This window comes from Coenobita brevimanus, chromosome 57 (assembly GCF_032717465.1).
Source record: "Coenobita brevimanus isolate Jiangsu-jjx chromosome 57, ASM3271746v2, whole genome shotgun sequence".
NCBI classification, from domain to species: Eukaryota; Metazoa; Arthropoda; class Malacostraca; order Decapoda; family Coenobitidae; genus Coenobita; species Coenobita brevimanus.
This window is the reverse complement of record NC_137010.1, coordinates 18,841,460-18,868,865: the sequence shown is the minus strand read 5'-3', so window position 1 is coordinate 18,868,865 and position 27,406 is coordinate 18,841,460. Positions and strand designations below refer to the sequence as shown.

Below are 27,406 nucleotides of genomic sequence, written 5' to 3'. Positions count from 1 at the left end.
ATTCAGCTTAGGGTTTGGCGAATTGCAAAGGATGATTGAGAGTTTACTGTGCTGTATAAGAAAAACTGTGAAGGAGAGAAGATGGAAGAGAAGATAAAGTACTGTATTGTACTGTAGATGAATGAGTAGAGCAGTGGATGTAAGAATGGATAAGTTGGTGGAGAGAATGTACTGTAGGTACTGTATATGGATAGGGGAGTATAGAGTAGGAAAGTCGATGAATGAGTAGATAGAGGGTACCAGATATAAAAGTAGGGGAGGAAATTTAAGAGGTGGAGGAAATTAAAGAAATGTAACAATAATAGGAAACTAGATGTAAGGAATGGAGTGTAGATGTAAGAAGAAAGGAATAGATTTAAGAGTAAGAGAACAGATGCAAGAGTAAGGGAATAGATGTAAGAACAGAAGCAAATTTAAGAGTAGGGAGTAGATGTAATATCTGGACAATAGATGCAAGAGAGAGAGTTGCAAGATTAAGAGAGTAGCTGTAACAGTAGTGAATGGATGTATGAGTAACAGGGTAGATTTCAGAGCAGATGTAAGAGTAGGAAAGTAGTTGTTAGGGTAGGGAAGTTGATGTAAGGGTACGGTAATATTATGTGCAGTAGAAGTAAAAGTAAGAGAGTAGACGTAAAAGTAGTAGAGTTGATTGAGAAGTATTCGATAGAAATGAGTGATTCAAGGAGAGGAGTACTGGAGATAAGATAGTGGATATAAGAGAAGATGAATTAGTAGTAGGGCAGTAGATCAAGAGTTTAGAGAGTATAATTCTAGCCAAGGACCCTCGTAGCTGTATGACACTGGAAGGAGGGAGATTGTAATTGATGTGCCCTGTTGTGATTCATGTTCTGCAGAGCTCAGGCTTAACCTGTTAGCTTGTAGGTGCTGTCTAATGCTGGATAAAGTCATCTAGTGGTAGTAATAAAACTTTTAAAATAAAAAAGTCAGTATCATATTGCTTCTAACCTTGTCACTACAAGGGCTTTCTCCTTATCTGGATAAAATTATATGGAAGGAGAAAAAAATTATGATATACTGTAAGGATTCTGAAGCAATTAACCCCAGAGCATGGCAATGCCTTTATTATTTATTTCTTTGTACTGACTGGTCCCATCCAGTCCACCTGGATGTAACAAGCTAACTGGATTGGATGGAACTGGCTAACAGTCAATAGATCAGAGTGGAAAAAGATGGGAGAGGCCATTGTCCGGCAGTGGACTGACTCTGGCTGATGATGATGATGATGCATGACAGGCACCAGTACAGTATTTTTTTCAGCAGAGAGGCATCTCGTAGATGGGATAATGGAATTTCCATCTAACACTTTCACTACCAGCCATCTTTCTTCTGCTAAGTAAAATACCTTTGTGGTATGAATAATGAAATGAAAAAAGTACCACAGAACTAAAGCACATGGCAAGAGATGGTCCGATACTGGTACGATCTATCTATCTATTGCCAGACGCCTCAATCCCGTTTGGGGTGGCCACAAACAAATCGCCTCCAAGTCGCCCTGTCCCCCGCCATTTCACTGCCCTGCTCCCAACTCACACACCCCTCTCTCATATACCTCTCCACCCCATCCCTCCATCTCATCCTCGGCCTCCCCCTCCCTCTTCCCCCCTCCACCTCACTCACATACACTCTCTTCGTCAGTCTTTCGCCCTCCATCCTCTCCACATGGTACGATACCTCTTAAAATTTTCTGTCTTCCTCCACTGACTGCAGCAACTCCAGTGATCGTAAGGCCACCCCTCCAGCTGACGGGGAATCACCACCACCACCATACACACCCTCCCCAGCCAGCAAAACCAACACGCTGCCCAAGACCTCGCACAAGGTATGTTCCTGTTCAGCCATACTTACAGTCTCTATCAGTCTTTATCTGCCAAGGTACAGTGATCCCTTGGTTATTGCGCATAGTAGATACTGTGCCTAGTGTGTGATATGAAAATGTTTGGTATCAAAAGCACAGAACCTATGAGATTAATCCTGATTGTTACCAGGCATGCCCCTTGTAAATCCAAATTTTCCCTTTGACAAGAATTTTTGCCCACTAAATAGATACGTGCTGTTATGGTAAGTTTCAGTAACACACATAGGCATGGTTAGGTTAATAGAGATTGATGAAAAGGGCACAGTAAGGAAGAAACACGTCCCATATACAGTAGAGACCTAAGATGGAATTGAGGTAAGGGATTGTGAAGCCCGGTGTCGTATGTCCACCCGCGATTAACTCCTCATATAGGGACTCATCTTTCAGTCTCGAAGCATCAGAAACCACATATTTTGTACCATTATTGTCAGCAGAAACCAGCTAAGGTGCACAAAATTATGTTTCAGCCTCAAAATGCACAATAACGGAAGAAGTGCAGATTTTCATCAAGCAGTGATAACAAAAACCATTATAATCAAGAGTGCGATAATCAAGGGATCCCTGTAATTTCAAACACCTTAAGGTCTTGCAGACTTTTTACATCTGTTCTGGCAGTTAGGTCAGGCACATTGCATTCTAATCAGACCCTTCATATAAATTCTGACTCATTCATGTTAGTTTCAATCTATTAAGTTCACTCAGGTCTCATTAGATCAATTGAGGTCCATTCCAGTCATTTTAGACCTCTTTAATCTACAGGTTTCCAGGTTAGTTTCCGGTAACTGCCATGCCTAGTGGATGAAGCATATGCTTTAGACCAAGGGCCATTGGTTGGTGATAGGAAGAGCACCTCATTACTAAGTTCCAAATGTTTGAACAAAGCCCTCAAGTTAGAGACAGCTCCATAGCCCCTCAAGGAGAGGGGCTGATGTAAAATTGTATCAGGCACTTAGGTCCATTGATGTCCATTTTTATCCATTGAGGCTGTTTCAGGTGTAGCTTAATCCAGATGCATTCATCCATCCTGCTTTGTTATTATTTCAGCCACATTCAGACCCAGTCAGGTCAGCATGATCAATTTAGGTTTATTATCAAATAAAATCAGGTCAGGTTACCTCCACTTAGGTCATTTTTATATCATTCAGCCCCAGTCAGTTATGCTGTATTTAAGTCACGCCAGGTCCTTTCTGGTCACTGTAGGTCCATCAGATCCATTCATTACAACACTTGAGCATTTACCTATTTGTAATATACTCAAACCTCGAGTAAAGGGACCTCCATTTAAGGGATTTCAGATTTAAAGGACTGCATATTCTACCTGACAAACGGACAAGACCATTCAAAAATGATACGTAATGTCTAGGTTATGCACATTAATATGTTTCTTTATACAGTACCGGTAAAATAAGATTCATAATCATATAAATAAGTAAGATAAGTGAAACAATCATTGCATTTCATACGGTAATAAGATTGTCTTGATATGTGGTAAAACAATGGACACTTTCAAGGGACAAGTTGATTCCCCATTTAGTCCCTTAAATCGAGGTTTAAGTGTGTACAGTAATCCCCCATTTATCCAATGTAATAGAGCCAAAGGCATGTCCAGAAAATTGATCCGTCTGGATAGTGGACATCTCCCCTGGCCCTCCTTCGCACATAACGCAACTTTGAAAGCCATTGTAAAAGGCCACTGTAGTACATCGTACAACACTTGTTCCTGTTGTTTTACACTACTCCATCTGGGCAAGCAGACCTATGAACTGCAGCTAAGTAATTACCATGGTCAATCAGACCCGTCGAATGGTTGACATCAGCATTCCGGGGGAAGCCCATAGCCTTCTGTTCGGCATTGGGTCTGTCTGAGTCGTGCCAAGACCTCTAAAGAAAGTGAAGTGAGACGCTTGGGGCTTGGTAACAGCTGCGCCTGCTCATCTCATTCCTGTATTTATTTATTTCTCTCTCTCTCTCTCTCTCTCTCTCTCTCTCCAGAGAGGGAGGGAGAAACGAAATGGAGAAAGAGATCAATTTCTCTCTCTCTCTCTCTCTCTCTCTCTCTCCACACAGGGCACTTCCACTTTCATTTTTACTTCACATATTTTCGACATATTTTCGTCTTTGTCATCACCCTCATCTTCACCTTCCCTTTCATTTTTACCTTTGCTTTGACATTAACATTTATGTAATGCTAGGTGGAAAAGGCCCGACTCTTCGGTCCTAGAACACCTAACGTGTAGCGGGGTCCTCTTTCGAGACCGGGGCTTAGTGCAATAAAGAGAGGTAGGACAAAAACTCTAGGCAAGAACCTTTACACGTATATTACCACAGTCAGACAGGACAAAAACAGCCGATATTACAACACAGTATATGGCAAAGAAGTAAAACCTTAACTAGGATATTAGTATCTCGCAGGATACTGGCTTAACAGATACTGATGCCAACACAGTAATTCTAGTGCACAGGTGTACAGGGAATACAGGCGCGCGTGGGAGCGCGGGGAGTGTCTCACAAGGGGGGGGGGGGCGAGGGGAGTGACTCGCGGCGGGTCAGAATAGTAATATTGGGAGAGTAAGTATTATTAATTCAAACTTAGTATTTTCTAATAGCAAAGGGGTTTTGACAATTTATTCTGTTCCTCGTTTACGTTCACGCTAGCCGCTGGGAGGAGATTCTTGAAGAGAGTGGAGGACTGTGTTTACGGTAATACAAGCGGGAGAATATTATTGACACTTTCTCTACTGTTTTCTTGTAACAAAGGACATGGGTGTATTTTACTACAGAGAATTTCTCGGGGGAGTAGTCTTACTGGTTTTCTGCAAGGGCGTCACTGGTGAGTCTGATTCACCAGAACTTAGTTTCTGCCTCGTCCTTACTCATCCACCCGTGGTTTCACTCGCCCCGATATTCAGCATACATTAAGTCACTGTATCACTGTTATACTAATTCTGGGGCAACGTCACACTTAGCATAAGTCACTTCACTAGTTCTGGGGCAACACCACACTTAACATGATTCACTCATATAGTGGGGGCGGCAGGGAGACACGCCGGCGACAACTCTGCCGGGATAGGGGCACCGCCAAGGGAGGGCGTGCCGAGAGGGCACGGGACGGCTCGCAGGGGCGTCCTCTCGCGTCCAGGGCTGCAGGTGGCAAAGGAGCCCGCAGTCTCCGGGCTAGGTTCGGGAGTGTGGCCCTCAGGACTGGGGCCGAACAGGTCCAGCGGCACCGACCTGAACTAGGGTCCGTCAGATGGGTCTTCTCCAGGGTCAGGCGTAGGGAGCGGAGGCCAGGGGAAGCCATAAGGCCTCGCTGGGGTTCTGCGATACTGGAGGTCCAGGCTCTTGTCTCATGCTGGGGCGATGACACTGTCGGCACTTCCCTTTGGCTATGGGGCCCGGCAATTGGCCGTGGCTGCCCAAGGGCGCAACTATGAGGCGCCAAGGCCTGGCAGTTGGCCGTGGCCTGAGTGGGGGAATCAGCGCGCCTCTGGACACCTTCGGAGCGGCAATCGGCCGTCTGGCGAAGGCGGGAGCGGCAGTAGGCCGTCTCCTGCCGGAGGGAGGAGCGGCAGTAGGCCGTCTTGGGGGCAACACCTTTGGAGCGGCAATCGGCCGTCTGACGAAGGCGTGAGCAGCAGTAGGCCGTCTCCTGCCAGAGGGAGGAGCGGCAATAGGCCAACTCGGGCAGCACCTTCGGAGGGGCAATCGGCCGTCTGACGAAGGCGGGAGCTGTAGTAGGCCATCTTCTTCTGCCAGAGGGAGGAGCGGCAATAGGCCGACTCGGGGGCAGCACCTTCGGAGCAGCAATCGGCCGTCTGATGAAGGTGGGAGCAGCAGTAGGCCGTCTCCTTCTGGTGGAGGGAGGAGTGGCAATAGACCGACTGAGAAAAAATTTGGAGCGGCAATCGGCCATCTGGCGAAGGCGGGAGTGGCAGTAGGCCGTCCTGAGGGTCGCTGTCTGGAGCTGAATGAGCAGCTCCACCCCTAGCTGATCCGGCAGTCCCACTTCCCGAAGGTAGTGTCCTGTTCCTGCTAGGGTGACAGTGCGACGGCTGGGTGTTATAGGGGCGCACGGCCCGGGCTGACTTATGCCGTTGTCGCACGGGATCCCATGGTTCGGCTGCGGCTACTCCGTGGGGTCCGGGTGGGGATGTCGGTGCGTTTCCGGGGGCACTATGCTGTACACCACGCATCTCGTTTCCGGGGACACTATGCTGTACGCCACGCATTTTAATTTACTTTCATATTCACTTCCATCAGTGGCGTACCTGAGGGCGGGCGGGGGAAGGGGGGGCTGTTTGAAACTGCCCCCCGGGCCCCCAATTGAGAGGGGCCTCTAAAAGCCTTAAAAATTTATAAGCTTTTTATTAATATTTAAAAATATATTTTATCAACCCGACAATCCCAGCTGAGATATTAAATAAGTTTTGAGAATGAGATATCTGGTTACTTGTAGCCAAGCGGTAGGCCTGAACCTTCCGATGCATTCGAGACACGTCTCAGTCGTCACCTGGTGGGTGCATCGCCGCCAGCTATTGAAAATTGGCTTTCACAACAAACATCAGTACTGTCTACGACTAATTGTGAGTATAAATTATTGGAAATACTTTCTGTTGTAATACTGTGTGTGCGCGTGTGTGTGTGTGTGTGTGTGTGTGTGTGTGTGTGTGTGTGTGTGTGTGTGCGTGTGTGTGTGTAATATATATATATATATATATATATATATATATATATATATATATATATATATATATATTGGTGGTAGGTGGTGCCGACCATCATCCACTCACTTGATGTAGTGCTGCCTACTTCTCCCTTATCCTGTATCATTCTTTTTCTGTGCCTGCTCTCCTCTATTCCTATATCTTTCATCTTTCCTGTCACTTCTTATTGCTCTTTTCCTTTACAGGTGGCTTTACATTGAGTGGCAAGCCAAATGGTTTCCTGTAAGCCAAGAAACGATTTACAACGCTGGGTGGTAACCATATAACCAACCCGTACGTGCTCCCAACGTGTCAACAAGTGGGTTGGTGGAGGGTTAGTGCCTCTCCCCATAAAACCAATAACTCAAAGTCAAATGGCCACCCCTTAAGGGATTATGGCGTCTGGCAATATATATATATATATATATATATATATATATATATATATATATATATATATATATATATATTTTTTGTAATTTTAGAGTTGAGAGGATTACAAGACAATATTTAGAAGTTGCCATAACTGGTTTTTGATGACCAAAATACATTTTGCTGATGTTTTACAATATTATTAATGCTTTAATGAATCTGACAATTGTTTTTGGTGCTGATGAGTTAGGCTTACCTTAGATTAGGTTAGGATTAGGGTGAGGTTAGGTGGGTTGCTACATCGTAACATTAGCATCAAAAATTTTTACCAGTTTCATTAATAACACTGCAAAACACACCAGAAAAATGTACTTTGGTAATTAAAAACCAGTTATGGCAAGGATTACGAATGTTAAACTGTTACACTATAAAACCTGCCCACAGTTCTTTTACAGTATACCTATGGCAGGCCCTAGCTTTCGGGGGGGCCCCTCCTATATTTAGATGTTGGAGGGGGACCCCGCAAAGAACCTAGCCCCCTGGGCCCCCAAATCTCTAGGTACGCCCCTGACTTCCATGCTCACTTTCACTTTCATATTCACCTTCACCTTTACACTCACTTTCACTATTATTATAATTTTCATTTTCAGTTTTGCCTTCACCTTCACTTGCATCTTTACTTTCTCACTTTTATGTTTACCTTCACTAGTACATTCAGTCACCCTCACTTTCATCTTCACTTTCACCTCTCTCTCTCATACACGTGAAATGGACTCATATGTACACATACACAGTATTTCACTCACTCAAATATGCACACATATGTCCATACATGCACAAGTGTACACCTACTGGGATTGGCCGAGAGGGTCTCTAGCAGTCGCTAGGTGAACTACCGAGCCAGACAGCGTGGCGACACAGAGCTGTCCCCACCCAGGCAGGCGATAATGTTCACTTGGCCATAATTTCCACCCGGATGCAAGCATTTTGTCTAGATAAAATGGAAAAATGTTCATCCAGGTTATGGATAGTACAGATTATGGACGTCTGGATAAATGGGGGATTACGGTACAATATTTAAGCCAGGCTTGTGTTGGCCTGTTTCCATATGTGCATTTATCCAATCTCTTCTCTTTCTGTCCAGGACAGCATTGGCGACAGAATTGGTGGTCCAGAAGACAAGGGTGGAGGTGGAGGAGGAGGGGGAGGGGAGCTGGTGAATGGAACACTGCGGCCTTCTGAACCCAGGTACTTTCTCCTCATGCACGACCTCTATGTTTAGACAGCACACCTCAGTCATAGTCAAAAATTCAATTAGATAACCTTTTTTTTTTTTTTTAAGGCCATTCATATTAAAGTGATTAATTGAATGGTACATCAAACCTCACCAGTTTAAAAATTGTCCCAACCAGTTTAAAAATTGTCCTAAAACTGGAGAAAAGAAACCATTTACTTCGTTGGATGGTACCCATATAACCAAAATGTGGCACCTGGTGGTTTAGTGAGTAATTAAGGCACTCCAATCAAATTGAGCTGGTGCATGTTTTTCCAAGGGTTGATATGGGTTTATTGCTCATGTAATGCCACTCAGGGATGAGTGAGGCTGGTCACTCTCATCTTAAATGTCAGGACCAACTTGCCTAGCGTTGGGCTCCTACGCTTCTCATGGGGCAATGTAGGATTGGATGATGGATGGATGGGTAGCTAGACTGAATTTAAAAAAAAAAAAAAAATGTGATTGATGGAGTTAGGAGGATAGGTAGTTGAGCCTGCTATGATCCCTTATAATTAGCTGTAAAACGTTGGGTTGCCAGAAGCTATAATCAACACATCAGAAATCTGTACTTGTTAAGACAGTTTCTGAATAGACCATATGTTGATTAATGTTTTGTACTGTGGATTGGTCTCCCATATGATCTGCAGTATTAAAGAAGGTTTGGTCTGTTTTAATTAGGGCAGCAAGACTTATCTTTGGTCTTCTGAGAACCCCCACTACAAGTACTTCAGCCCTAAATGACCTGCACTAGCTGCCAGTAAAAGCTAGAACAGAATTTCAACTATGTCTTTAGGCTTTCAGGATAATGTTTGGTTACATGAAGTATCTTGCTGAATTGTTGAAACTTCCAACAGCATTCCAGGGTGTGGTGTTGTGAAGATAATCCTCTGTGCCACAGTGAACTAGGAGCTGTTCATCAGTCATCTTTCTTTAATCAGTAGTTTTCTTGTTACCCCCAAGTTATATAATAGATTTCCATTATCCATGAGACAGCTGACTTTTGCTGAATTTTTTATGAGGCAGCTCAAAGCTTTCCTTATTTCAAGAAGCTACAGTCTTGAGAGAGGTGTTGTGTTCAATGATTACGGACTGAAGTTTGTTGCCACTTATGCATATGAAGTTTGCTTTGTATATGAATAATGTATTTTTTGTAATGGTGCAAAACTATTTTGAATAATTGTGAGTTTCTTTGGAGGAACTGGTACGTTTGTGACACAAAAGACTAGATTTTTTAATTTATTTTTTGTTCCTTTTGGGTGTATTGAAAAACTAACCATGTACTGTACCAGAGGTGAGCTTTGAAATTTACCGTTTAATTTATTGCCTTATTTTTTGCTTCATTCATGCCCCCTCTAGACACTGTTGCCTATGTTAAGAGAGAGAATCCAAGCCAGAGAGATATGATAAATCTTTCATTAAACCTCTTCATAATAAGAGGTCATTTCAACACTGCATCAAATTGTCTGCCCAGGAGCAAGAATACAAGAAAATTTTTCATCAAAATGAAGGGATTTACATACAGGCAGCCATATTATAAGTTAGGAATGTGTTACAAAATGTCACAACTTTATCCATACAGTTGGTACAGTGCTGTAAACTGAAGGAAACTAGCAGATCAGCTTTATAGGTAACAGTTGAACTTTATTAAGCAATTTTTCTGTGATTAACTGTTTTAAGAAATTACATCAAATAGAGCAACATGCAATATAAGGAGGAGTGATTGCACTGTCCTGTTTTACAGGATGTTTGCATTATTATGTTTGTAATTGATCAGGCAGACAGTAAACAGAAATGCAAGAATACTGAAATAGTGTATATTCTTGTACTAGCACAAACTATGGTTAATTTGGCCACATTGTTTTGTCCTAAGCTTGCCATATCTCCTTCTTTGATGCCGAGGTGTAACAAGAGAGTAACACAACAGTATGGTGCTAGTTATGAAAAAATGCAGTCGTAAGGATGTTGAACCATAACATTGTCTTCTTTACCACTGAGCTATGGGAAAAAAGTTGCAGAATGACAAAAATCTTTGGTAAGCTCAGGTGGATGAACAACAGATAGCAAGTTTTGCCTTTTTCCAGTTTACTTAACAGAAATGTGAGATCATTTGGATGAGGGTGTGTCAACCATGACATCCACCTTTGGTTCAAACAGTTTTATAGCTTCATTAATAAGGGAGAGATGTGATAGAACTGAAACTTCTTTGATTCATGGTCTTCATGGTCAGAGAACTGTGCTCTTGATTCTCTTCTTCCATGACTCAGTGGGAAACACGGTGATGATGAAGATGAATGGGGATGATAAGTCTTACAATATTTTAGTCCAGGCGTAGGTGGGGGCACTGACCATCCACTCACTTGATGTAGTGCAGCTATCTGGTGTCTACCCTTTCCTCTCCTCCATCCTTCTTCCCTTCCTTCCTCTTCTGTCTTTCTTTCCTTCATTCTTTCCTCATCCTTCTGCCTACGGGTAACTTTACACTCCCTCTTCTGTCTGTCTTTCCTTCATTCTTTCCTCGTCGTTCTGCCTGTGGGTGACTTTGCACTGAGTGACAGGACAAATGGTTTCCTGTACACCAGGAAACCATTTTCTATGCTGGGTACTAACCATACAACCAAATTATGGTGCCTAGTGGTTTAGTGGGTAATTAAGGTGCTCCAATTGAATTGAGCCAGTGAAGGCTTTATATCCAAGGGATGGTTAGGGTTTATTGCTCACGTAATGCCACTGAGGGATGAGTGAGGCTGGTCACTCTCATCTTAAATATCAGGCCAACTTGCCTAGCCCCAGGCTTCTACACTCCTCATGGGGCAATGTAGGATTGGATGAGGGATGGATGGATGGTAGCACTTCCTTAGTATGGATAATGCATGCAGCACATGGACTAGGGCAGTTTCTTTCATTACACACAGGGAAAACTGTACTGTTCTGCACAGTGCAATTCCCCAAATATGGAATGGTCGGGATGAAGAAGGTTTTGGAAAACTGAAGCTGTATCATTACCATGATTTAAATGTATAGACACCCACGTGATTGATATTTATCTGTCATTCCGTGCATCGGGGGTCAAATTTATTATGCCAGTCATGATTTTGAAGGTTCAGGTGTGAAAACTTAGCAATAAACAATGATGACTTTTTGGCCATGTTGACTCACAACAAAAAAAAAAATTGTGAAATCAATCTTGTGGTTCAAGTGAGTCCAACTTGGCTTACTGTACTTTACAATACGAACATAAGAAGAGAGGATAACTGCAGTAAGCCAGTTGGTCCATGCTAGGCAGCTCCTAGAAGAGTAACTGAACTACTAGAATGAGATAAGGATAGCAAAGAAGAAGGCTCTTCCCCGCCCTCCAAACTCTCCAGCCAAAGCCGGCAGGAAAAAGTCAGAAAGAACACCACATAGTACAGAAAAACAGGCATGGGCATTTTATAGGAAAGTGTGAAAGGAGAAAAAGAGACTACCATAACTTGAAAAGGAAAAGAATGAATTAGTACTGGTTATGCATTTTTTTTAATACCCACCCCTTATTTGTCATATGTTTATCTAGCTTATGCTTGAAATTCTCAATGGAAGGGGCAGCAACTACATTACTAGGTAGCTTATTCCATTCATTTACTACTATGTTGCCAAACTGATTTCTACCTATTCCCTCACTTAAATGGAATTTGTCTAGTTTACAGTGGCTGTTATCAATTTAATAGTGATCCAGGAAACTAAACCAGGATTTTTTCAGTGGTAAATATAAACTTTTAAAAATTTTCTCATTAAATTAGAAACTTTCAGAATTGTTTGGGAAAACTGGTATTTTTGGAAACATGCAATCCAGATTTTGGGGATTGTACTGTATATGACTTGGTAAGGCAAGGACTAGAATGATAGTTAAAATGCGTAGAGGCCTCATGTTTTGTGTATAGTTATGTTGTGTTGGATACTGCATTACATAGTGGGGTAAATGATTGATGCTTTGAGATGGTTTAGCCATATGGAGACAGTGGAGAATGAAAAAAATGACAAAGTATATGTGTGAAAATGGAGTGGTTGAAACAAAATGAAACTAATGACAAACTTGGTGGAAAGATAAGTTGGGAGAATGTATGATTGTGAGTTGTGTGTTGTGGGAGGAGGGATTGAGGCCACCCCTCACAGGAGGCAACATCAGGCAGTAGAAAAATATAGTAAAGAACCAGGAAAAAAAATAAATGTGGGGTAACCATACTGCAGGTCTTGCACACACCCCAGAATGTATAGCAAAACCAAGACTCCTGTATTTTATGTCCTGTGGCTGGGACCAAGCAGCTCAAGTACTGTAGTTTTAGTTTGGTAGTAACCCCTTGAATCTTACTGACATTCTTTTTGTGTCATTCTTGCTGCCATCAGACAGTTTTATACAGCTTAGGAGAGTACACTAGTAGTGAAGGGTTAGATGGACAGATGTAACCACTCCAGTATGAAAAGTTTATCCAAAGCTTAATAAAATTGTATGAAGATGGGAGTAACGGAATGAAGTAATGTGTCATCAAGTTGAGGGGTTAATTCTGCCGTGAATGTACTTTGTTAATTTATTTAGACTAAAGCCAGATGATAATAGTGTACTTTACACTGTTGAGAAATATCCTAGCAATCAACGTTGGGTCTGGTTAGTACTTGGATGGGTGACCGCCTGGGAACACCAGATGCTGTTGGCATCCCTACGTGTCAAGTGGGGTTGGTGGAGGACTAGTGCCCCTCCCTGTAAAACAATTAACTCTAAGCCCTTGGCCACCCCGTTTGGGATACATAGCGTCTGGCAATGAATGAATGATGAATCAAAGGGGTAACCCTTTTTCTGGAGAGGGACACTTTCATTATGGTGGCTCCTGTATAACCATGTGATGGAGGTGCCAGGTTACTGTATATAAATATGCCTCAACTCCTTTCCTGTCCTTTGTAAGGAGATGGCAAACTGCAGGAAGAACGACAACTTCAGCTTGTATGAGTAGTCCACTGGGTTCATGTTCAGATGAACCTATGGTCACAAGAAGAATAACAGACACTTATTGGTATAGTATTTAGGTTAAGACATGATTTTTGCATACTTGTAGCTAAAAGACCTCGTAGCAGTCAGAGGGTTAAAAACTATCTTCATTAACCATTTTGATGCAGTAGATGCACCAGATGATTTTGCATAGCTGAGAGACATCTGTCAGTCAAAGGGACAAGTTGTTCATCCCTATATAGAACTCTTCCTGGGGCCTTCCAGATTACATAAAAATTCTAGATAATCAGACTTTGGTGTTGTAGGTCTTAAGTTTTATCATACCCTATGAAGCCTCTGAACTTTTATATTTTAAATTTGAAGTAGAATGAAGTGCATGATTTGCCATAAAATAGGGACAAAAATGACTGTAGAAGTACAGTTGAAAAAAGTTTAAGTTCGATACAGATGTACTACAGGCTAATGGAGAATGATGTGTGATAATGATATTCTGGATAAGGAAGTAGTTTAGTATCTTGCTAACTGAATTTGTACTCTGCATTTGTAAAGCAGTGGCAGAAAACAGTTTCTATTTGCATCTAATGTTTGTCTCTTTAAAAGTGTGAAGTGATCCGGGGAATCTTTGATGTTTGCAAGTACTGTAGTGCAGTAGTCCATTGTATATGACATCATAATTGGGTGAATGTCTGTATTTGGTAGGCTCAGAGAATGAGTGTCATGATTGTGGAGAGGGAAGATACAGCTAAAAGGAAGACCACTTGGAGTGGTACATATATACAGTAGCTAATGGTGATGACAACTAGAGTTGCACAAGGGAGATAAGTGACTGGTGGTATGAAAGCCTTGATAGATGCATACAGCTGAGTAGGGAGGCTGCAAGAGGACTGCATGAGGAGTGTGAGTCATTTGTATGGCATGGTATTTTGATGAATATATATAAGGTACATAAGGTAAATACATTTTAAAATATTGCTGTCCAGTATTTTAGGACACTGAAGAAAAGAATACAATTTAATAGAGTGCACCTAGATGATGTGATGGAGCATGGACTTCCCAAACATGGGTTCCCATCCTATCTGACACCCACCACAACACCTTGCAGACCATACAGAACAATGCTGTATGTATCATCACTGGCTTCACCAATATTACTCCTGTCATTCACCTCCACTCTGTAACTGAAGTCCTCCCAGTTGGAGAATGTCTCAGTGAGAGCTATATATTTCTTTGTGGCAGCCTGTTCTGACACACAACATCCCTGTCATTACTGTATATGACAGAGCTAGACAGTACAACTAGGCATATAAAACTATCCCCACAAAAGCATTACTGGACCCACTTCAGCAACGTCCTACCTCCAGACATTCCTACACTAACAATTAAGAAACACCTATATGCCCACTTCATGCACAGGACAATAGATCACCTTGATCAGAACACTTTACTCCAAGCCCTCCATCCTAATGTTCACCCATCAGAGGCATCCTTAAATAGATCTGATCAAATTTCTCCAGTTAGGCTTTAGATCAGAACATCACCCAGCCCTCCTAAATTATCAGTTTAGTTTTGGGCTAAATGGAACCGCAGGCAACACATGCCACACTTGTAGAATAGACCCACACAATGTAACACACATAATGGTGCACTATACATAACATGCTATGCTAAGATGCAGACAACATCAGTGGTGTAGGGAACCTGTGGGACAACCCTGTAAGGGCAGTTTCTTGCCTGCAGTGAGCGGGTCTGCAAGGTCAGGTGGAGAGAGACTAATAAAAAACAACAACAACAACCCTTGCAGAAAAAATTACTGGTATTATGATTAGGGTTGTGAAAAAGGTTTCAATGAGAATATTTAAAGGTTGAAGATGAGATGGTACACTGATAATAAAACTGTACAACTTGAGTGAATCTGTTAGGAATGGTTTTGTATGTAAGGTGTATTTGAGAATTCAGAAGGATGAATAGGGAGTAAATGAATATGTGCGCCATTTCAGTGGGTGCTCTGTTGATATCTGTATGTATCTGCCTGTTTTTCTCTTGTGATTTCTGTATCCTACCCACTCCATGTATGATATAGTAAGCTGGGATAGGAAGATAATGAAGGTGTGAAAGGAAATGTAACATACTGTAGACATCTCAACATTCAGACAGTTTGGGATATACGTACAGGTAGTGTGTCATGGTGATAGTGTTGCTGGTGTTTGATTAGATTAGGTTAGAGTAGGCTAGATTAGAGTATTTAGGGGTGAGTAGGTATGTTAGGTTAGATGAGGTAGGTCTTATTATTAAGTTAGATTAGGGAGAGAAAGTGTTAGTCAGTGTTTGAGGTCATCTTCCATATTGTAGGCTGGTAGTGAAACAGTTGAACAAAATTTAATTAATACTTTTACTGCTCCAACATCACTAACTTTTCGTAACGTTTGTAATTGTTGTTCTGATACATGTAACTACTATATCATAAACCACCATTTATACTATGATAAGGCATTGACTACTCTAACACTTGTAACCTATGCCAAAGATTATGTAGTGTAAGGGAAGGCCAACCTGCAATTTTTGTTTCAACTTCCCATCTTATTGTATGTTATGAGGTGTGTATATACTTCACCTTTTCCTGACTCAGTTCCTGTCTTTCGTTCCATCCTAATTCAAATTTTTTTTCCCCTCCTGGTTAGTGCTAAGTCATCCAGAATATTTTTCCACGTTTTTGTTATCTCATCGGAATCCTTCATCCCATCCTGATTCATTCTACAGCATATACACTTCTGTTTTAACCCAGCTGAACTGTAGCTCCTCATCCCATCCCATTCAGTCCTCCAACATACAGTGTACCCTTGCATCTTTTCTTAGCCCAACAGCAATCCTTCGTTTCCTCATATTTGCATTCTTATAGCTTACCTCTCAAACCTCTTATCTCTCCACACCACAACCACAACGTCAGTGCTATAAATGACTGAGGAACAGAAATGGCAGAGAATCTTTCTCTTACAACAAAGTGCAGTTGATTATGTAACTGTCAGGTGCATGTGTACAGTAAAACTCTGATTATCCACGCGCAACTGCTGCCGAAGAATTTTTTAATGACACGTAATATTCCCCTGCCGCTTTTAATTATTGTCAATCCTTGTAGCTCATTCCATATGATGATGGCTTGGCTTAGTTTAACTAGTTCTTGCAACTGTCACGTGATTCAACACAGGGGAGATGTCTTGTAGTGATAGAGTTACCAGTACTGTCCTGTAAATTTTCAGTTAAATTTTGTCTTTATCTGTAGTTTATTCTTCCTAGTGCTCGAAAATTTTATTAAACTTTGAGGAGACCTCATGTAGTGAAGGGGTGAATTGCCTGTATTGCTGTTTGGTAAATAATTCATAATGAGAGTGGTGAAGAATAAACATGTTACAGAATAGTTTTTGAATGTGTGGCTGATAGTTTGGATATATGGATGTGCTCAGTGGTTCTTTTATCTATCTCCAAACTGTGTCAGTCTTTCATGGCATATTGGTAACATAACCAGTGCTAATTGTATGAGTTCAGAACGCCAAACGTATAAAAATATGTCAAACCGTAATAAGATCTTGCTATTGTGTTTACGTGTAATGCATAGGGTGGAATCTCACCGCGCAAGTTGAGAACTCCAGAAATGTAATGGCATTACTGAATGGGGTCCTACATGTGAAATTGAAACTACCTGTGCCTAATGAGTCCTTTGGATAATCAGGATGATAGTACTGTAGTAAGGTAGTTTGATAATTGTATATTTGGAAAATCAAATTTCTACTGTGCTCATATCTGACATGTACAGTATACTGTACAGTAAAACCCCTTTATTTTTCCCTCATTGGGCTGGTAGGGTATTGAATTAATGAAACATTTATAATATTGGAACAAATGTGGTTAATCACACACTGCTCTTCTTGCTTTCTCCAGTCCTCATTAGTTGTTAAACTACAGCAGGTTGACAGTTTGTGCCATTTCTTGAACTGAGGAGAACTGCATTCTAAGCTTTATAACTTGGGGAGGGAGGAAAAAGTTTGGACAAGAGTTCACAGGACCATACACTGATGCGATATTTCACCCCTCATTCACCTCAGATCTTTTGATTTTATATTCATTCATATATTTACAACACATAATGTATAACATATAGAACATGACCTGAGCATCCTAGAACTATTATTTAATACAGAATGATAAATAAAAGTTATTGAATTATTGACTTAAGAAGCAGGTGTGATAATGGGTTTGTAGAGAGAGGCTAGGTCTTCTGGGAACCCCTTGCAACTGCACAACCAGAGGCTTGACCCTGCAGTACCTGGTCTTATTAGCACACTATGTAGCTGCTAATCAGTCAATTGAAACTTGCAACTCAGAAACACCAGCACTGACACCTGCAGTTTGGTATTTTCACATATAATTGATAGGTGGTCCCATCATAATAAATCAGTTGGCTAGCACCATAACCAACCTGATAAATAATTTTCTGCAGAGTACTACCATCTCATCATCTACACATGCTCTCAGTTGTTTCATATTCACATGCCAGGTAATGACCATTCCCTGCTAGGATGAAAAACCTGGAGCCACCTCAGTCACTTAAGTAGCCACTTAAGTGCACATTTCTTTAGCCTTTGCATGCCGTGTTGTCCTAACTAGCATCAGTTTTTTGTGTGTAACAACTGATAATGTACCCATCTGATTCAGCAGTGAATCACATCACTCGCAGTTTGGAAATATTTACTGTACTCAAGTCATATTTAATGTAATCTTGACAGGTTTGTTTCTTGACTGTTTGAACAGTGGACTCATATTCAAAATCTGAACTTCAATATAAAAACTCTCTTATCTGCTTTAAGTCCTGTCACAATTTTTGCCTTTATCTAATAGGAAATAAACTTTATTTCCTTTTTGTGACCTTCAGCATTATCATTTTTTGCTATAATTAGGAAGCTCAGTGCTAGCTAATCCACAAAAAAAAGACAAAGGTTGCTAAACTAAATCAGATTTCAGCAGGTAACCAAGCCCATGTGAGCTGATCTTATTTACCTGTTGACAAAAGTCCATCTTTTGAAACATTTGTTTGGTTGTGATACTGCAAAACCTTGCCATCCATGTTCACACAAGCATTGATCCTACTATACTTGGACTGTATTACACAGTATCATACCTAAATTACAATAATGAAATCTAAAACTGTACCCATGCAGTGAGGTATTATAATTATTTAGGAACCAAGGATAGACAGATGAAATGCTAGAATTTTGTGAGGCTAGAATAAAGGGGTCTTAATGTACTGACTTGCCTAACCTGTACCCTCTCTGTATTTTATAAGTGTAAAGAGAGTGTAGATAGTTTTCATGTTTGTAATGTAAAGTTGTATTTTTTACAAAGAGCAATTTGTAAGCATTCATCTTTAAGCAATATACTCGGATGTTTAGATATAAAGAAGTGAGTTGTGACATAATAAAGGGGTGATATGTGGTTGCTTGTGATAATTTCTTGTTTCATAATGTTACAGTACCAGGTACTCATTCTTATGCTTATGGAAAGGATGATGGATGAAGAAATAATAAGAGAAAATATAGCCTACAATTACAGTTCAAAATGCAGAGAGGAAGACTAAGAATGAGGAGGATGAAGAAAGTAGAGGAGTTTATGAGAGAGAGCAGCTTGGAGTGGCAGGAGGGAGAAGTGATGGGGGAATGAGGGAAGGAAGACAGTAAGCAGAGTGCAAGAATGAAGTGGAAGATTACTCAAGGGATGGTGATGGGAAAATGACAGAGGAGGAGCTAGAATTAAGTGGAAGGATATACAGTATTGAAGGACTACAATACATGAAGGAGGAGGATAGCTGGAAGTTACAGGAGGAAGTGATCATGAATTAGGATTTAAGGTATAATGTTGCTGTCACTTTTGATGACATTTAGCAGGAGGTAGATACTTATATGAAAAGCTGATGTGCATTCTATAATAGGACTGAAACTTGTGATGAAGACTGGATCATTAAAATGTACTGAAATCCACATTAATGGAGCAAACTTTCTGATGTTTTTGTAAAATCTACATTAAATTGTTAAGAAATATGCTTCAAGGATATTCAGGTGAGAGAGAAATTTTTCTTAGCATTTTATTAATTTTTATGGCAGTTAATTCTTTGTATTTATAATTTTGCATGATTGTACTTCCTAAAGTGTCATGCACCATGTAATACAGTACAGTGAGTCCTCGATATACGAAAGGGATCGGGACCAAAAAAAACACTTTCGTAATGCGAAATTTCATATATCGGAACAATTTTCCCCATTGAAATATACAGTACATAGAAAGGGGGGGATGCATTCCAGGACCCCATTGGACCCCCCACTTAAACTTTACCCCTCCTGTTTTGAAGTATGCAATACACGTATACAGTACTATACTATTGTACAGACATTAAAAAAATAAAACGTACAACTAATTACAGTAGTATTAGTACTGTAGTATTAAAAGGTGCAAGGCCTAAAGCTCGCTCAACCTCCAAGACTCCCTGCCCCTCCTCGTGGGATCTTATTATTTCCAATTTCCTCTCAAGAGTGAGAGTACGATGTTGTTTCCTCCATGCAGCTGGTTCCCCGGATGCTGGAGATGATGCAGGGCGCTTGGGAGGCATGGTGAAAATACGAAAAGGTGAAAAACAGCGTAACTTACAGCGAAGCTGAGAGGAGAGGATGGACATGACTTGACTGAGAAGCGCATGAAAATGTGTTTACCAAAGAGGGGTTAGTTCGTTTTCTCGCCGCAAGCGAGCACAGCGCTGTGCAGCACGCCCATTTTGAATTTTTCATATTTCCTCTCGTATCACTTTTTGTACAATCGAGACAGAGGCTTTTCGTATTGTGGAATTTGTCCTACGTTCATCATTTTTGTACCATTGAAAATTCGTACATAAAGTTTTCATTTGCCAAGGACTCACTGTATTGTGATTTACGGTAATGTGTGAATGGTGTGTGAGACAGAGCAAAGAATTTTGAAGGCTTGATTAGTAAGAATTGATGTCATTTCACTTGGCACTGTTAATTATTTGTTGGTTATGACTTAATTTGGTAGTATTTGCTTTCTTTCATATTTCCATTGTTCCTGAATCATGCCCACACTATATATAAATATAAATATATGCGTGTGTGTGTGTGTGTGTGTGTGTGTGTGTGTGTGTGTGTGTGGAGGCTCTGTGGTACAGTGGTAGAGTGTGCGTTTTCGTACGTGGGAGAATGAGGGTTTGTGCCTCGCCAGGATAATAAACTTTGGGAATGTTCACCTGGCCATGTACTACTTTGGTGGACAAAAGGGGTGCTGTGGTTGAACCAGTGTCGCATACTAGAAAGTATGCTTGCACCCAGTCAGCTTGTGCGGGCCAATTACCCTTGGTTCACAGACTACATACACATCCAAAACCACTCCAACATTACAATCACACTTATAAACACTTCTCACCCTACTTACAATCTCTACCAGACAGCTTAAGCCACTTGGTAGAGATATATAGGCTGTATCGTCCCCACTTTGGTCTGGATAGGCCGGTCCTGCAGTGGACACTCAAATGGCTGATGATTATATGTGTATATATATATATATATATATATATATATATATATGTGTGTGTGTGTGTGTGTGTGTGTGTGTGTGTGTGGAGAGAGAGTGATCTGTATTGTATGTACCTGTGTATTTGAACTGTGTGTCTGTTTTGTTGCAGCATGATGTTTCTTGTATTGTTATGTAGCTTCTGTTGTATTTAGTGAGTATAAATACTGAATTGTTGTGTTTTATGACAATTTATTTTATGCTGAAGATGTAGAAAGAGTCTATGAAAGTTTTATGTGATTTTTTTGTTGGAATGAGTGAATGAATGAATGTATGATTAATTTCAGTGTTTACTCTGTTGACAGTTTTCTTTTTACGCATTCCTCTTGCTATTTTTGGAATTTGTGCACCTCATATTTTAATGGTAAATAGAGTTATGATGGTGATGATAACATGAGGTTGTCGATAAGACATAACAGTGATGATGATGGTGATGTTAATTATAGCAGTGGTGAAGTTGCTGGTGGTGATAATAGTGGTGATGGTGATGGTGATGATGATAATGAATGATATTGATATGGGAAGTTGATGTTATTGTAAAAGATGGTGATGATGATGATAACTGGTAATGTAATTGATGAAGGTAAGGGATAATAAAGGTGATAGTGATGATGAAGGGATGATGGTGATGATATTGATGATAGACCAACTCACTCACCCCTTTGCCTAACCTCCCAGGGACAGCCAGGTTGCAACAATAACCTCATCGCGCATGTCTGGTCCTGATGGCCAAGCGGGAGAGGGTCAGGGCACAATGCGGGTGCAGGAAGAGGCAGGACACGACCCCAGGGCACCCACCATCTCCTCTTCTGTACCCCCACCCATACCACCACCTCCATCATCAGCACAGGGATATGGGTCAGTAGTGAGCTGTTTGTGTACTTGTGTGTCTGTATGTCCATTTTCGTTTTTCTATTCATAACCTGGATGGATAGAAATATAACTGAACAGATTTTATGTTTGGACATAATCACTTCTTCAGTAGAGCTATATACCAATGTACCTGTACTTGTATTAATAAATTAATCCTTTTCAGTAGGACACCAAGGTAGGGACCAGGGAGCAAGGGTCTCCCCATTCCTTCTGTATTTGATTACATTGATAATTTCATTATGCAAAGCACCATCAGTAAATACTGTATAAGCAGAGACAATGATTACTGAAACACACAAGCCTCGGCAACTCACTTATTTCTTTATGGCTTGTTGTAGTTAGTTAAGAATATGTATATCCATGTAGAACAAATGCTGACAGCAGAATGTTATATATAAGTATTTATTGTGAGAAACTGTTCAATAATTATGAGTATCTAGTGACTAAATGGTCTCAGTGCTGTATTTGGGATTATCATTCCACCCCCTCACCCTCATTAGAAATATCTGGATTTACCAGTGATATCTGCTGTTGCTTTTATGACTTAACCCTTTATGACCTGCAGTGTATTAGGTGTATTTTCTGATTGTATATCTATTGTCAGTTGGTAAATGTGTTTTTTTAGAAAAGAAGTGCATAGTGCAGCAATATTACAAACAAACTTTTAGACAGCTTTTGGGAAGCAAATACAGGTACAGTACCTGGTATCTTGTTATATTGTATTGTACTTTTAGTGCTTTAGTTAACTTTTTTTTATTCCTTGCAGCTTAGTAATTTGTACATTTTAAGTGTCCCAGCATATAAAGAGTAATCAGCTGAACAAAAGCTGAATGTATAAAATATTTACATAACAGTACTGTATCTCATAAAGGAGGGGCACTGTAGGTAAAAGAATTACATGAGGGAAAGTGTTTTGATGTACTGTAGTAGGAAGAAATGAATATGAGTGGTGAGAGAAGGGCTTGGAGGTTTTTTGTCATGACTACCTTGAATATGCAGTAAAACTGGATGGGTGGCCAAAGACAGAAAGATGGAAAATACACACCCATTTTGTCATATTTCTCTTGGTGTCTCATCTAGATGGATAAAAAAATGTTTTGTCATCCAGTTTCTCTTGATCTCGCATCATATTTGACCTACTTTTGTAGATACCCAAGTCCCCACAAAACTGTCATGGTCAACGGTCCAAGTGTGAAGAGCCTAGTTACTGGTGGAGGGAATAAAGGACCCCCCACCTCCATCCACTACGACCCCTTGGCCCCCCCTGATGGTCCTGAGGATCGGGGGGAGGGGGGAGGGGTGGTTGGGACTGGAGGCTTTGGAAATGTGAGGAGTGGTGAGAGAGGATCACAGTTTACTGCTGTTTTGAAGTAAGTTACCCTAAAGTAACATTACACTTATCTATCACATCTTGTCATAATTTAACCCACCTTAATGTAACATAACTCACCTTGATCTGACCTAACCTAACCTAATTTAATGTAACCTAGCCTAGCATAATCTAATCTAATCTCCTCTCATCTCATCTGCCCAGATATAACCTTACCTTATGTTGCATAAACCAACAACAGAGCATTATTCTTGCCCGACCTAAAGTAGTATCAGTAAGCTGACCTAACTTAGCCTATCCATAATTAAAATCTAGTTAGTAGTTTCTGCACTGTATCATTGATCTTATTTATGGAACTTTATTCTCTTAAGTTTGTTCTATTTTCACCAAGTGTTTTCTCAGCTTATCTCTGAATATTGTTGGTAGGAAAAGAGAGGAGAGAGGGATGGGAAATTGAAAGATGAGAATTGAATGAGAAGTGGAAAAGAAGGAAAATAGAACTGAGGTGAAAGTAAAATAGAAGAGGGAAGGAAAGAGAGAGAAAAAAAAGATGTTTATGAATACTATGGTTTCTGTATACAGTATTAACTAGAGTGTTGTTGTAATATTCCAGTTGTATTTTACTGAAAAAAAAAAGTGGGAAGGAAGAAAGGGACTGGGTTGAGTAGAGTAGTTGTTTAGTTGTATTACAGCTTAGTCATGTTTGGTTGGTAAGCTTGTTAAGGTGTGCTGGATGCTTTTGTGCAATTTATGAGAGACCTCTGCATTAGGAAATCAAGTTGTGTTTTGAATTTTGTTTTCATTACCACTAGATAATTTTGCATTGCTTGCATGGGTTAGAAACAACTTAATTAACCCCTTTCAGTATCAGAAATTCACTGTATAATCAAACCATTTCCAGTGACTTGAGTGGTAGCCAGAATTAACCATTCCCATGCTGGCCAGGTATGAATCAGAAAGGAATGGTATTGCAGTGAGAACAGTTAATGTAAAAGTGGAAGTGTTGTAATGAGTGTGTGAATCAGAGTCCATATACAGTATGTTGTCATTGTGATCAGATAGACTGTGAGCATATGGAAGCACATGAAATAAGTTCCACCATCCCATTTTTTTGTACACAGTGGCCTGGGTTTTAGAGCCTCAGATTGTGGGCAGTGCAGATCAGGAGGCTTCAAGGCAAACTCAGTAGCCATAGTTATATTCATATTAGGAGAGGCAGCTGGTAGTGAAGGGGTTAAATGGTTTTATAATTTGACAGCTGTGTGTTCTGCAAAAGAGGAATGGGAAGGCAGAAAGAAGAAGAAGAAAAAAAAAAAGGAGTAAAGTTGGAATGTGGAAGGTGACAATAAATCATAGGGATGGTTGCAGTGTATTGCACACACAGCCACTGAGGGGCAAGTAACTGCACTGTTACACCTGCCTTAAATGTCTAGACTGAGTATCATGGTACCAGGCTCTTACGTTTTTGATGGGGTAGCACAGAACTGGGTGGTTGATGAAAGGAAGGAAGAAAGATTAATGGCTGGATTAGCCATTAGAGACAGTGATAAAATGGAAGAGCAGTGGAAATAATTGGAATAGGTAAACACCACTTTGGGGATGTCTGTTATTCTTGTTCTGAATCTCTCTCTCTCTCCCTTTTTTTTTTATTATTTTACAGGCCCCAGTCAAGTCCGCAGTCCTCGGTGACATCTGGCATCAGCATTGGCAGCTCCAGTGTGAGTATGTCTGCTGACTCCCTCCTGACACCCGGCTGCCACCACTATGGACACATAACTGACACCAACCACCTCTCGTCTGCTTCCAACAGCCCTTATTTAGACCGCCAGGCTGTTAACAACACTTTCAAAAATGGATGCCAACATAAACAACACTTAATTGACAATAATCATCTCTCATCAGCCTCAGATAGCCCTTATTTAGACCGACAGGCTGATAACAGCGCTCTCTTGTCAGTATCTAACAATGGCTGCCAGCATAAACAACACATATGTGACAGTAATATCGTATCATCAGTTTCCAACAGCCCTGACATGGACCGCCCAAACTCACAAGACCACCATAGTTACGAGAACCTGAGCTTCGACTGCCACACCTCTGACTCCCAGACTACCTGTGACACACCAGAGCCACATTATAATAATGTTGGCTCACAGGTTGACGGCCACGGGACCCAGAGTTGTCATACCAGCGCTCATCAGCCCATAACCCAACACTCCACTAACATTCTAATTCACTACCATGATAACGATGTACTGCATAATTCTTCTCAGCTTGCTAACAGCCACCCTGTCCCTCTACCCAGAAGCTCTATAATATCTTCTATCCATAGTAATGACTCCTCCATGCATATTGTTCAGTCTTATGGCCCCTCCCCTCCCACTGATGGTAATAAAAACAACACTAACTCTTTGCAGAGATCTGGCTTGCATTCTGCCACTCCAAAAAGAGGTCCCTCTCACTCTGCCGCCCTGCCTCCTTTCTCTTCGCCTCTGAGCTCATCTCCTGCTCCTTCCAACTCCTCTGTCACTGGAAGCTCCACTCTTCCACGACAGACCAAGCCCTTAATGCGGACCACAGGATCACAGACCAACATTTTCCGCAATACTGCCTCGCAGACTAACAAAACTAACCCCAAGAGCAAGATGCCACCCGGCCCACACAGCCTTCCGACCACAAATGGCACTAACCTGGCCCACTCTGCCCTACATTGGAAGGTTTATAACTGGGATGCATTCAGAGAGGAGACAGAGTGGTCTAACTCTTTGGGCCGACCCACCAAGGGGCAAGGAACTGTAGGTAACCAAGTAAGTAATGACTTACACTTGATATCTCACCCATCCTGCACACCCAGTAAATATTAAGGCCAACTTACATCTGACATATCAGCCTTCTAGCACTTATCTTTCTTGACATATCACCTTTCCTGCTCACCTCACTTGACATAGCAGTCATGTACACCTTGTCTTTCTCACTTTATAGGATCTATATTCTACACAACCAGCCTCACACACCTGCAGAGATTTGCTTTACAGGTACTTCATTTTCTCTTAATTTGCTTCTCCAGCTCATTTTAAATTTACTACCTCTTTTTTCACAAGCCATCTCACCATCATAGACCATTTGTCAACCTGCACTCCCAGTATGCACATGTCTCAAGATATTGCTCTTTTTTTCACACAGCCACCTCTCTCTTTTCTGTTTTTACAAATCACATTTCCTTCAAACTTTAATATATTCAGAATTCAACGGGCAGCTGTTAATTACATGCCTCAAGTTTCATCATCATCATCATCATTACTGCTATCACCATTGACCATGCCATTACTGTCACCATCATTTAAAGATGGGATGAGGTATGACCCAGAAGCACTGAAAAAGAATGTGCAGTACAAAAGTAGAACTGTCAGCAACTTGCCTAGTGAAATGGGTCAAGGAATCATTCACATCATAATTCATCCAGCGAACTCAGTCCCCTTAGCTGTTCCCTAGCCTTATCAATTTCCGTACCTCACTTTCTCACACTCATTTACCATATCCAGCCACATTTTGTAATTCACAGTCCAGATTATAAATCCACATTCAGATTATGAACAAAATTTTGGAGGAAGTAAGATTGGAGTAACTCCTTTGCACTAAATTAATTGGTGAGTAGGAGGATGATGATGATGATGAAATAACAGGGATGTTAGAAAACAGAAAAAAGTCTCAGTGTATGATTCCCTATCGTCAAAGTAATACAAATATTGCAGAGGGATTATGGTATGGTAATACTTTAATAAAGTTTGTGAAACCTGTTTTGAAATGTGATGATTCAGCATCTGCCACCTGAGTACCTTATTTATATATTCTTGCTTCCATCAGACAGTTCAGCTTAGGAGAGACTTTCTCTTGGAATTAGTTACAACTTTCATTAACTCCATTTCAACGAGGGTATTATCCCAAGCTAAATAGAATTACTGTATACAGTATGGTAGCATTAACTATAAACTAAAAAGCCACTTCATTTCTACAGTACTTGCAGTCATGGCTTGGTACAGTAAGTCATAATTGTTGGTAGAGTAGTTAGAGTAGTTTGTTTTGTACCAAGAAGAACAGCTATATGGAGGTAAATGGGTATGTGAGAAGTGAAATGTAAAAACATAGGAGAATAAATTTTCATAGACATTGCTCTGGTCAGTAGTAATTATATGAAGAATCGGTTATCAAAGTTACAGTGTGATTATATAATTGAGTCATTGCATCTCTTCACTGTCTTTGTTAAAATATGGCATTGTAGTTAGCAATACCTCTAACTGGTGGTCCTCATGTTTCCTGTACACGAGGAAACCATGGGTGGTAACCATATAACCCAGTTATGGCGCCTGGTGGTTTAGTG

General features: G+C 40.9%; 1 protein-coding gene across 1 annotated transcript in view; it reads left to right on the top strand.

Moving 5' to 3' along the window:
• LOC145401919 (uncharacterized) overlaps positions 1 to 27,406 on the top strand; it is a 492,294-nt gene that overhangs the window by 453,448 nt on the left and 11,440 nt on the right. Inside the window, exons 19-24 of the mRNA XM_080274025.1 lie at positions 1,729 to 1,840; positions 8,096 to 8,199; positions 21,504 to 21,683; positions 22,847 to 23,068; positions 24,689 to 24,783; positions 24,985 to 25,835. Of these exons, the coding sequence (XP_080130151.1) occupies positions 1,729 to 1,840; positions 8,096 to 8,199; positions 21,504 to 21,683; positions 22,847 to 23,068; positions 24,689 to 24,783; positions 24,985 to 25,835 (1,564 nt within the window). The remainder of the gene's footprint in view (positions 1 to 1,728; positions 1,841 to 8,095; positions 8,200 to 21,503; positions 21,684 to 22,846; positions 23,069 to 24,688; positions 24,784 to 24,984; positions 25,836 to 27,406) is intronic.